Raw genomic sequence first — 13,442 nt, forward strand, 5'->3', positions numbered from 1 at the left:
CTTGCGGGATTAGTGACATGTAAGTGACATACAGTGTAAGGTTTGTGACAAGAACCTGTCCAGCAACAACTCACACTCCACTTGGACCATGCACACACACTTTTACCAAATAAACCCACCTCTCTGTCAAGTAAGTCAGGGATGATGGCGGTGACAATGTCGCCTTTCTCTGCATCGATGTTGAACATGTTCGAGGAGGGATTCTCGGGCGACTGCTTGACGATGCTGTAGCGCAGCGCGGCGTTGTCTGTGCCGGGGTCATCCGCATCGAACGCCATCATTGTCATCACTGTGGTTCCTGGAGAAGGCAGCGGAAAGACGGGGTTGAGTCTGAACTCAAACATACTTGTCATATACAATAATACTGGTGTCAGAAATAAAATAGGCCAAAACGCAATTTTAGAAGATACAGCAGGAATTTCTTTGCTCCTGTGTAGATCGATGGGTTAAGAGCAAAACAGATTAGGTTCAATTCAAAGTCTTAATGGTTGCATTTTACACCATGTAAATAAAACAGGAGGGCGAAACAGCGTCTGAAAAAATCTAAGAAATGGGAGTAATAAACATAAGAATAGGGTTATTAGGTAAAGGTTATAGATGCATGTTTTGCTGGAATACATGTTCATGCTAACACAGTCAGTTTATCAAAGTGAGACTCGCCTGCTGTCTACATGACGTGTTACAACATTTATTGTGTTTGGAGTGCTAAAATTAGAGCAATCATGGTGGCATGTGTATGAAAAGCTACTGCCGCCGAGACAGCCGCTTAAAAAGTTAGCCTTTCCTATTAAAGTGTTTTCTTCCTCATGTCAGCTCGAACAGCATGGCACATTTTATTTGGTAATGGGAACAAAAATGGAAATCCTGCCCACTCCAGCTGAGCTGCGGCAATCCTTGACACACCCTTAACCCTCAATCTCTGTCTTTTTTCAGTGATGAGATCCGCTCGCACACATTCAGCTAGACACACAGCTCAATCCACACATATAGAAATATACATACACACAGATACAGAGTGTGTTAGGTTGTCTTCTGGCAAGTGTTTTCCATTTCTCCATAGTGTGCAGACGTGTCTATAAACTGTATCCTCCACCCGCTGCTTCATGTTCTTGCTGCCATCAGCCTGCAGTCGGACACCTCTGGTTAATTTATCGTCAGCTGGATATAGTTTGACTCATTCTTGTAAAGATGCACGACTGCATTCTGATTAGATGGTGTGTTTGAGACACAGGTGGATACCTCTGATAAGTCTGGCACACTCTAAAATGCAGGATTGATGATTCTGTGTTTTATGTGTGTGTTTTGTGCGTGTGTGTGTATACTGGACCCTGCAAGTTTAAAGGGCTGTTTGAGGGTTAAGGCAAGGTTTTAGGGTTAGGGTTAGGTAGATTTGATGAGTTGGGTTATGATAAGGGATTATGGAGTGCATTATGTCAGTGACAGTTCCTCACAAATACAGAAAAATCATAGATTCTTGGGTCAGTGGTTAAGATCCAGGATAGGTTAAGGTTTGGGTAAGGGTTAGGGTTAGATGAGTATCAGTTATGGATAGGGTTAGGATAGGTCTGCAGAAAATTAATGTAAGTCTATGTATCCCCAAAAGTGACAAGTAAATGTTTGTGTGTGTGTGTGTAAAAGTGTTTTTTAAACTGTGAGTGTTATTTTTTACTATAAACAGCAGAGAACTATATTTGGCAGATTGTGGTGGCAGTAATACACTGTAATTCTGAAATGACACAATAAATCACTGTAAACCATGCAATTCTGCTCCAGCACAGTTTTTGAGCAGGCAAAAGCATTTTTTTTTCATGAATCCTGCCTGGTTTACCTTACATAAAGCTTATTCTTAAATGATTAAACCCACTGAAGTTTCCCTTTTTTTATTCTGGCGAGAAACCCCTCGTGATTCTCATTTGACCCACATAGGCCGACTTAACAAAACATTCTCCAAAGCATCAAGTAGCAGCGCTGCGTAGCATGGCTCATAAACATCGATCTGTTTTCATGCTTCTCCTTAATACCCGGTGGTACTTTGCCACAGGGCATTAGCCAAACTATTGAAATAAGACACAAAAGGGCTACTGGAAAATATGCAAAGTCTACATTAAATAACGGCGGCTTTGCAGCAAAATGTCTTTAGTCCAGGTGAAGGTAATGAGGGGCAGAGAGGTGTGGGTTTTATCCCCTTAGCATTTGCACTTCAAGGTGAACCATTAATGGTTAAGTAAACCAGTAATCCTTCCTCTGCAGAATAATTACACAGTCCCATCTCCTTCATTACCTATACTCTGTTCCACTTCACACCTCCAAAGCCACACTGTTAGAGATGACTCAGTGAGCGTGTGCACAAACACACACACACACACACACACACACACACACACACACACACACACACACACTAACTGGTGGAAAATTAGGGTGTTAAAAACGATGACTAAATTGGTTATCTTGAACAGATCTCAGTGAATTATGTTCTCATTCCGCTGGCAACCGAGGTCTCCTGAACGCATCGCAATCATATTATGTGTTTTATGTGATATGAGAGTCAAGCTGACCCTCTCAATCCTCACTGTCTTCATCAGATCCCATAATTCCACTCGCAATTGAGTATCATGTAACCAATAAGCATTCGTCAGTCCGCAGCATCACCATCAATCAACTTGCATGATAAACATCTAGCATTCTGTAATGGGACAATGGGCCTGGGTATAACTCTAACAAGTGATGTCTGTTGTGTTTAATCATAACATGATATCATGTGGGTGGCCTCGCCGAAGACTCATTGCCCTCTTTTATCAGCTTCATCCTCTGCCAGGAGCCAAGGCTCAATCAATCTTAACTGCATTGGATGGTTATTTGGTGGGATGGATGTGAATGCGCAGGACTGCCATTACCTCGCTATCACTCGGACCCATCTGCTGAGCTGCTGGATGACACCAGCTCAGGCTGGATGAAGAGGAAAGTGATGCAATAAAGATGGAGACAGCAGAGAGAGTCTGTAAACACTGTATCAAGTTAGTTTATAATGAGTAAACGTGTGGTGCTCAGTCCAAAAAAAAGAGATCGCACTTTATTTCATAGTAAACTAATACAACATAACAAGCTGTACTTTGTAATGAAGTAGACAAAAATCAGAAATAAAAACAATGTCCTTTATTAGATAGCTTTAGGCTCTATTAGACCCACATAAGACTTTGTTAGAAGGTAATTAGGGACACAATAAAACAGAACTGCACTGTAAACTAAAGTGTATTGTTTCCCACTGTCGGACATTTATTAGACTTTATGAGAGGGGCATTAGAGACACCACACTAAAGTGAAATCTCATGTCTCGTTGAACCTGATCTACCAAGTAAAACCCAAAATTATGGCAGTAGAGGAATATTTTGTCTATGGGTGACTGCACACTTATTGTAATACTGTAGGCAGTTAATGTGATTTGTTCAAAGAAGCAGGTATCAGTCACCAAGCAACAGATATGAAATTTCACTTTAGTTTACAATACAATTTGTTGTAAAGTGTTGCCAAATACTCTCTTGTAGAGTCAATAATGGTCTAATAAAAGGTATAAAACTGTCTAATAAAGAACATTATCTCTAGCTTTTGTCTAATTTAATACAAAGTATGGATTGTTATGTCTTATTGGTGTACCAACACAAAAAAAAAAAGAGAGAAGAAGCAGAGAGTGTTGCTATGAGGTAAAACATCACCAATTCACACATGAAAAGACACAAAGATTGACACAGAAGAAGAAAGCACACATAGATACACATGTTGTGGATTGATTTCATCACAGGCTGGTGGGACACGGTGCTGTTGCCTACAGCTAACTCCCTATATCTTTCTCAAACACCAAGGGAAATCAGTGGGGGCCGGCAGATCTGTGTGTGCCACCAGGGAACCGACACAGTGTGAAAAGCCAAGATGAAGCAAGAGAACATAGACTACATTGAAAAACAGGGTAAATGTGATGCCAGTATGTGTTTTGAGTGTACTGTGTGCGCACACACACACACTGTTCATCTGTTACAGTGTATCTACACGGCTGTGGTACTCATTTTTAATTATTCAACACGCATGATGGATATTCCAAAACCTGAAATGGGATTTATATTAATCAGACTCAAGTGACTGAAAAAGACTGAGAGCTGACCCGTCCTACTCTCAGGTGTCAATGAGATCACAGCAAGTTCAAAGATGATTCATCTTATCCAATACCAATGCTGCTGAGATACATGACAATGAGTTACAAGCACACACTCACAAGAGGCAGAATGCAGTGAAGAGGTGATAGCAGCGTATGTGAAGATGTCTGACTTGAATCCAAAAGGTGAAAAAGCTGTAGATGGAAAAGAGAGACGCAACTGAACATCACTGAACATTTTGTTCACCTGCTCTCAGTGGTCACAGTGCCTTTGACTTTTTTGGATATAAAATGTCATCACCTTATAATTTTACCCTTTTTTTAATCCATTTGTGTGAATTTTTTTTTTATCATAATTATCATATTAATTCTTAAGTTACAGAAAAAAAAATGTGTTTAATGAGGTCGTAGTGACCTTGACATTTGACTGCTAAAATCAGATCAGTTCATCCTTTAGCTGAAGTGGACATTCCTGCCAAGTTTGAATAAATTCCATCTGGTGATATAGCATTCACACAAATGGGACAGACGAATGGATGGACAGCTCAAAAACATAACGCCTCCAGCCACAGCTGTCGCCAACATGGAGGCATGAAAATGTGGTAGTGTTTTGATTTGTTTTTACAAGAAGCCTCTCAACTAACCACTGCAACAATCGTATTGCAAATCTGAGTGGATCGTTTCATCTTCAGTAGCAGGTCAACAAACAAAGCAGTAATGATTATTACAGCACATTAAAGACATTGAAAACCTATTTTCTCAAAAGGCTTTTGATCATGAGTGTTGGCTGCCCACTTAAACAAAAAAAATTCAGCCAAAACACAAACAGCTGTGATTATATCTAGGTGATGTCAAGTATTTCTGTGCACCAATTAGAGTTTAGCAACGTCCAAATCAAAATCTGTTTGGATGTTTGCTTTTGTGGTCGGCACTGTCAATAACCCAACAGTGTAGAAATGGGTAGGGATAGTAGGGACAAGATAAGGACATGGTAGGGACATAACAATAATATTGATCATAATAACTGAAAGATAACCACCATTGACAATTAGTGTCTTAATTAGTGAGATTCAGTACTGTGACAAAGCACCTGTGCTAACTATAGATGCAAAACAATGCATTTTTAAGCTCTGAAAGACCGCATTTTTCCCCCCAGCACACCTTGCAGTGGTTTGGTCCATTACCTACCTATAGCCATGGGTATATATTTAATATTTAATATATGAATTTATCAGAAATCTACACTAATCTATTACTTTGTAGTTTATTCCCATACCTGCTGTAATCTCTTCATCTCCCTCCATCCTCAGGCAGGAGACTGACAGCTTTTACTATGCTTATGAGGACAATCTGCATCTCTGTCACTCTGAAACTTTGCGACAACAGGCAACAGAGACAGCAACCCAGTTTGTTTGTTTACTAGTCAAGAAAGAACTGATTCACGACCCCTCCCACATGCTTTTCTTGTGGTATGAAAAATCCATCCCTGCAATAAACTCTGATCAAACCGCGCTCGATCAGTCCTGATGAAACACACTAGCTGCATTTTTTAATATAGTCTTAGTACAACTTTTCTGTACCATGTCATGAATGCTTAATGTTGCCAGTTTGTCATTGGCTTTAAAATGTGTATATAAGTCATTTTACAGGAGCTCTCTGTTCTGCAGCACACTCAGACCAGCAATGCCATAACTTATTATTTTTCACATGATTCAACCTTACTTTCGCTCTCAGTGGCCTTCTGCTTGAACTTGAAATTTCGTCAGCGGCAGGCCACTCAAATAGACTTTCTCTGCAGCTGACCACATTTACAACCTTAGATTCATTGAATACCTTTTTCATTGGAAAAAATACTCAAAGATGCAATACTTTGTGTCCCTGATGCTTATTCAACATGGGGGTAATGACACCCTAGAGGGTAACATGATAAATTTAAGAGGTTGAGTGATGACTAACGAGACAGATCATACCAAATAAAAGCATATTTCTGCTACAGATGATTTTTTTCTGACTAAATAAAAACAACAAAAGAAGCTTAAACACACTTTTCGTCACAATGTATTGTTGATGAAACAAATATTCAAGGGGACAGAAGCATAATGTGCTTCTGTGGTTTTCATTCTTTGCACAGCCATTTATTCCCACTCACATCTAAAATTTGTCTCCTGTTATGTTGCAAATAATGTACATGCAGCCCATCAAGAATTAAGATGATACTTGTGAAAGTGGTGCAGTTATATTATTATACGATATTGAAGTATCTTTCAGCAGCGAGGCTATCTACTTGACTGAATGCTGCATTGTACTCTTCCTGTCTCTGCTGTTTGCTTGCCTATCATTACCACTCCACCACTCTGAGATGCTGGCCCGTCTGCGTCTTTTGTTAAACTTGTCATTTCAAAGAGATGATTCTAAAGATCTGATTTTTCTCTGGATCAAATCACTTCACGCTCGCACTTGAAAATGGCTTTTATTTGTGTTCTGCTGTAGTACTCTATAAATCTTTTGGACTTTTATTTTTCTGACTTTATACCTCTTGCTTTAGTACATATTTTAGGAGTAATGGAACTACATTGTGCGACCATTTTTATTTAATCTGATTTTAAAGAGTTCACATTGGTTTGGAAAGGATATGTTTTTGAGTGCCATGTCTTTGTATGTTGGATAATCAAATGATAAGACTGAGGACAACACTGAAGTTTATGTCTGCCTCTGTGAATGTGGGTCAGTCTGGTTTAAGTGTGTGTGTACTGTAGGTCCCCACACTTCACTTTTCTTCTGTTCCTTATCTGTCTGGACACAACTTTGTTTAAGTTCTCCAGCCTGTTAAACTGACTTGAATAACTCCATCTCTTGAAAACACTATCAGCATATGGGCCTCTGCTTACCAGCTTATTCATTCTATCACACTTTACCTGCTTTGCCTGCTTACTTTATCTGTCTGGAACACTGCCATCTGCGCTACCCTGCATGACCGTACCAAAAACATCTCCAGAGGCTCTCTTGCTAAGGCTGTACACTGCAAACACTGTGGCTTATTCCTAAGTGCCAAAAGGAAGAGTTGGCAATATGAGCACCAGAAAAAGAAAAAGACAAATGAACACTTTGTTCAGCTGCAGTATAAACAAAAATGAACCAGCTGTCTAGTGGAATTTCCTCTGCTTTAAGAAAAAGTGCGATCCTGATGAAACCTGTGAGGATGCTGTCGCTTTGGGAATTGATCAAGTCTGCTTGTCTCACATTTACAAATATTAGACATGAGGTTGAGAAAGGAAAACCATGACTAACAACCAGAAAATACAGGACAACTGTCTAAGACAACTGATTTTTTTTTTAAGGACATGACTTGACATGACGTTTTTGGATGATTCCGATTTTCAGTCTAAGAACTATAATTGACAACATTCACAAACATTTTTGCAACTTATCTTGTAAAATTAAATTGGATGTTCATAATGAAACACTACATTCATTAATTATTATTTTATATTTTGTCCAAAAGTTCTTCAGGTTACAGCTGGACCTCATTATATTATTATATTAAGATTATGTGTAAGCATTTAAGATTATGTAGTGAACACAATCCCTTGAGATCTCATGGAACATTAGCATGAAGGGTTACAAATATGAGGTTTGAGGTTGAGAGATCTTGAGATTGACTGAGGTTAGGGAGCAGGTGTAGCATGAACAAAGCAGTAAGTCAGAGAAATTTTAAAAGTGTTATTTTCTGATTGTGTCACAGAGGTTATGGTCTAAAGCACAAATAAACACACCCACACCTCTGTACAACCCTGGATTTTGTGTGAGTATAGCTGAAGCCTGTGTGTGTGTGTGTGTGTGTGTGTGTGTGTGTGTGTGTGTGTGTGTGTGTGTGTGTGTGTGTGTGTGTGTGTGTGTTTCTCTTTCTTGAACTCTCACAGACAGAGAGTCGAGGACAGACATGGAGACAAATATGTAACCGTTAGTTGCTACAATATTTATATCTCAAAATGTGCTCACTGTATTGGCTGAAATATCGGCTTCTGGTCATAAATGATGATTGATAGGGATTATTTTTATAGTAGACTATAAAAATAATCCCTATCAATCATCTTTTTTTTTTTGGAGGGACTTCCTGCATAAACAAAAAGTAAATCCTGTGCTGGCGTTTAGCCCTGGAATAGTATTCCAGTGCATTCTGGTTCATTTGCAATATAAATGCAGATAGGAAACTTTATATTTACAGCTAGAAAGTGAAGCAACATTTTATGTTAGAAAAGAAAAGTTTAACCATTCAGTGGGTTTGTAAAACTTCTCTAACTAAATTAATTTAGATGCAATATAGCGGCTGAAGCCGTAGATGTGGAAAGCTGTTGTCGAGCTCTGCTGCACTAAAACTAAATATGAGATAATGAGCTCAGAGCTGACAGTCAAGTGAATGGAGTGAAATACAGTCCAGCTGCCCTTTCCTGCCTCCTCCACAATGCAGTCTCTCCATTCTATCTCCTCAGCCAGAGACTGCTCAGGCCACAGCTGGACCATTGGCAAGAGCTAGATAATAAACAATTTATACTGGATACATCCCAATGTAAGGCACAAAGACAGAAGAATAAAATACAGACATTCTGCAGCTTCTGAGGACAAACAGAAATCACTGCGATAGGCAAAATGTGTGTATGGAATGAAGGCTATATGATAAATAGATAGACACATGAATTTGTGCTGAAGGTTGTGCTTATGCACAGTTTATAGACACCGATAGGAAAAGAGGACACACGACTGTTGTTGTTTTCACCACAGTATACCAATGACACATTTGCTAATGAGAATAAAAATAACTGGCTAATGGAAATATAAATAACGCACGAGCTAATGAACAGAAGAACCTGGCAAACAACTCCAGTCTAAACAATGACAATCAAAGCTGGGTAATCAAATCACATCGTAACTTGATAATTGAAAAATAAATGAATTGTATTAAGTCATTTGAAAGGAAGAGTAGAGGAGCATACATAAGAGATGAATCAGAATGAGACACCTGCGATTTATATTCCAGGCAATTTATTCATGTATTTTAAGATGCATGAGCTGTTTGCGTGTGTGACTGAGGTCACCGGGACAAAGTTAGCATGGGCCAAAGCATTTATGTGAGTTTAAATGACCAGTGTGTGCCATTTAGTGACATCTACCAGCAAGCTCAAAGATTGCAAACACCTTGTCTCACCCTCCCCTTTCAAGCATGTTGACTACTGTTGAAACATGCTCAAAATGGCAACCTCTGTGGAAAAGGACCTCTCCCTCTGTATATATAAACGGGTACTTCTAAGGTAATGAAAACGCAATCGTTCTAATTTTCAGTCTGAAAATATACTTATGAATATTATATTCCATTTCTGCCATATCCTGTCAATAAATCCCCCTAAATCTTACACACTGGACTCAAAAGTACTTTTGAACTAATATAAGAGCTCTGCGTGTGCTCTTTTATCAGAATGAAATATAATGGGCCACAAATGGTTCAAATCAGCGGTACTTCACACAGCCAAGTCAAAATTACCTCCTAACATTGGCTCCAACTCTTTCTAATCTGCATCTAGTTTTTCAACCATGAGTGGGCTACACTCTACAGTGGAAGAAAGGATTTTACTCAAATCTTAAAAAAAGAAAAAAAACTTTATTCATGATTATAGACAGTTCTTAAAAGCACAGTATGTCAGTTACATTAAAACAATAACACAATAACAGAAGAGGTGCTTTATTGAAATCTAAAGTTGTACAGGATGATGGGAGTTGTTTTCTTTATTGTTGAACAGGCAGACAGAAATCATGTTCACAGATGAGGTTATCAATTTTAGTTTGATTCATGTCACGTTCTCCGACATCTTTCTTAACTCTTTGACTTATCCTTATCTTATATAAGTTATAGCAACTAGTCACCAGCAGGACACACAATGTTACCTTGAATAAATTACAGATTTCTCTGAGTTTGAACATTGTTGGTTACATTTGGGATGATGTGAACTCCACAAAATGTATAGCATGTCTAGCATTTTTAGACAATTTAATGCAGAAATGTTACATGTTATAGCTTTAATTTTGAACAGGCATTACTATTTGTGAAAACAAACATGTACACACACTGCTGGGAATATTTGTGAAATGAAAATGTAACTTGTCACCGCATTCATTGTGTCAGGATCTGCACTGTGTGATGGAAATTCTGTAATGTAATCCTGTATTTGCATATTGTAAGTAGGGTTGTAAGTAAGTATTGTAAGTACGTATCCAGGGACAGGACAGAGAGGAAGGTCTGATATACTTGTGTGAATCGCAGGATAGCATGAAATAGAATAAGCGAGAACTTCTATACTGTTTTCTGAATGTCCTGCACCATCATGTGATCAAAATATGCAACTCACTCATTTCTGACTTGGTGCTTTATTCAACAGAAAATGCCGCCATAAAGTTGACATTGGCAGGTGAAGACTGTGCACAGCTAGAGTCTGGAACTCTAATTCCAACCCCTACTGTCAAAGGAGGGTAGAGATGTGGGGGCCTAACGCCTGAGGACAGGGGCCCGCTCGTCGCTGCGATCTGATGAACCGGGTAGCTTAAGAACACCATCTTTCTGGTAAGTACTGATTCAGAAATACAGGAAGAGATTCTCACCACTGAGAAGTGGGGTGTGACAGATGTGTCAGCAGGTCAGGTTTAGAAAAGCCCTGTAGAATGTAGGAAGCTTTGGGTCTGGGAAAACAATAGTGTTAAAAATTTAAAAGTGTCTTGAAAAGTGTATAAAGATTCTTACATTGTATTTTTCCAAATATGGAAAATGGACGCAAATAGCTCTCTTAATATTAAAAAGTGTAATAATAAGTGCAGTCACTGCTAGGACTACTATGTTAGGTAGACACCAATTACTCTTTCTATATAATGGAGGTGCAGTAGGAGCAGATCACCACTAGAGGGCACACTAGAGCGCAACTCTGAGAACTTAATGTAAACAAGTAATACGGCTACTTACAAAACACAGTTTATGCTCTTGTGTGCATCCCATTTGTCCAGGTACAGTTTACAAGGACTGTTCAGTTGATTTAGCTAATGTTTATTGATGCAAGCCCTCCAGAAATGGCTAAAAATATTTAAAAGCACATTAAATAGTGTTGATACATGTTTTTGTTCTTATTGGTCTCCAGAAATGTTGAATGAACTGCCAAAGGCTATATCAATATTTGCATTTTCTGTTTTATACCGAGTTTTCACCTCGCCTCCAGTTATGCCTCCAGTAATGCCTCCAGTAATTCCACTTCTATTCCTGTAAGCTAAACAATCCTTCATTACTCCATTTATTCTTTTAGCCAGCTTATTTCAATCCATAGTCACAGTGGACTGAAGATAAGCACTATACACATTGCTTTTGGGGAATTTAGTGTCAATCATTCCACCTGAGCTGCTGTTCTTTGAACTGTGAGAGGAAAACTGTGCAGACAGAGAAACAGAGAAAACATGGAAACCCCAACTGAGCTATCGTGCTCTTTTAAATCCGAAAATATAACAAACATAGTTTACCATTCAGAAATAGATGTAAAACTTATCTGTGTTCCTGTATTGTTATTATCTTTATGTTCTACGTCAGGAGTTTTGACCGAAAGATAACTGAGTGCCAATTTAGGCAATCAGCGGGCCGCACAGGAAAATCCATGAACTTGTCACAGAATTTGTGATTGGTTTCATTTGTGATAACGATTAACATCAAATTCCTTGAGCACCAAATTCACGTGTTTGCTAATAAGGCAGAGCACTTAATCTGTCCCCTGAGGTCACATCGCAGACTGCATATTATATTAGTGGACAGGGCTTCCAGGTCTGAAACTGAAGGCAGTGTGAAAGTGTCTTACACATGCAGTCTTTTTTTTAATGACCAGCAGGGGGTGACTCCGCTGCAAAAAGAAGTCAAATCATATGTAAACTTAAGAAAAAAATTACTATTCTCACTCAATTTATGACCTCAGGAAACAGTTTCTTAATGAATTTATGGTCTCTATTGCTAGTTTCACATCTTCTTCAATACAGCATGATGCTCATTTAGTAAATCTTGGCTCCACTTACAGTAAAATTGATGATAAAGCAAGGTATGCTTTATGAAGGGGCTCCCGTGTGACTGACACATCTTTCTCAGTGAGTCTGTCCAGTGCAACACACAGGGCTCATAAAACTCAAATCAAACTGTCAAATTAGACAGTACTGATCAAATAAGAATCAGTATTCTGTTACTACATTGCCTATTTCTTGCTTAAAATGTTTTTAGAAACATATTTTAGTGTATTATTTACTCATAATACAAGAAAGTTTGTGACTGGGCAGCCAACACTGTGCTTCCAGTTTTCAAGAGAGCCTCCCGAAACACTGATCAAACTGTAAAACAGGCAGTGGCGACCAAATATGAAGACTGAAAGATCAGGATGTTTTCAGAAACATATTTTAGTGTGCTGTTAAGTTGTATTACAAGAAAGATAGTGACCAGACGGGCTGCAATTATTTCCTGCTGAATGGACGAGCCAAAACCAAGAGTTGCAGCACAGCACATACCTGCTCCACACTCTCTGTTCACCACATGCTCTGGTTGCTAAAAATCAAGATGGCAACCTCCATAATCACAAACTTGGGTCCACACACCAATGGCTGATCCATTTTTCCTGAAACCTCCTATTCTCCTCAACCACATTTGTGTTTTTTTGTGTGGTGGTTCTTCTATCTCAGTTCCACTTTAAACTTCCAAGTTCTCCCCTCGAAATGCAGAACCAGCATTGATGACAGAACATTATCCCTGACATAATCATGAGGTGCCATAGATGCCATGCAACTATGCAGAGCTTTCTACAAGTTATCATTTCTTACCTGACAGACGCTTCTTAATGGGGCACAGTTTGACGTGGCAGCCGAAGAGTGTATTCAGTCTATAGTGGAAGTATTGACATATATGATGCATGCATTTCATGTCAGATTCAGATTCTGGGCTGCATTAAATGTGGGCAGCACTTAAAGAACCCCTGTTCTGGGTCTAATCTGTTTTTTCTCTGAGACACCACTTACTTATAAGCACACATGCACATTCGACACAACTAGTTTGATTCAGGGTTTTCCCCTTCGTAGTTAACTTCAGTCTTTCCCATATTTGCATATCTCTCCATGTCCCTTCCTGCTCCTGCTGGCATAATGAATGCTACAAGTCCCATTGTGGAGCCAAATGTCAGGCCCTGAGGCTGGCAGACAGTCCACGGAGCATAATGACCAGCTGAACCACCCCCTCTCATGA

At 39.1% G+C, this 13,442-nt stretch overlaps 1 protein-coding gene across 1 annotated transcript in view; it reads right to left on the reverse strand.

Moving 5' to 3' along the window:
* Nucleotides 1–13,442, reverse strand: part of cdh13 (cadherin 13, H-cadherin (heart)) — a 452,332-nt gene that overhangs the window by 158,036 nt on the left and 280,854 nt on the right. The window contains exon 8 of the mRNA XM_084734875.1: nucleotides 120–298. Within this exon, the coding sequence (XP_084591001.1) occupies nucleotides 120–298 (179 nt within the window). The remainder of the gene's footprint in view (nucleotides 1–119; nucleotides 299–13,442) is intronic.

Source organism: Lutjanus erythropterus, chromosome 13, assembly GCF_056507025.1.
Source record: "Lutjanus erythropterus isolate fLutEry1 chromosome 13, fLutEry1.hap2, whole genome shotgun sequence".
Lineage (NCBI taxonomy): Eukaryota > Metazoa > Chordata > Actinopteri > Lutjaniformes > Lutjanidae > Lutjanus > Lutjanus erythropterus.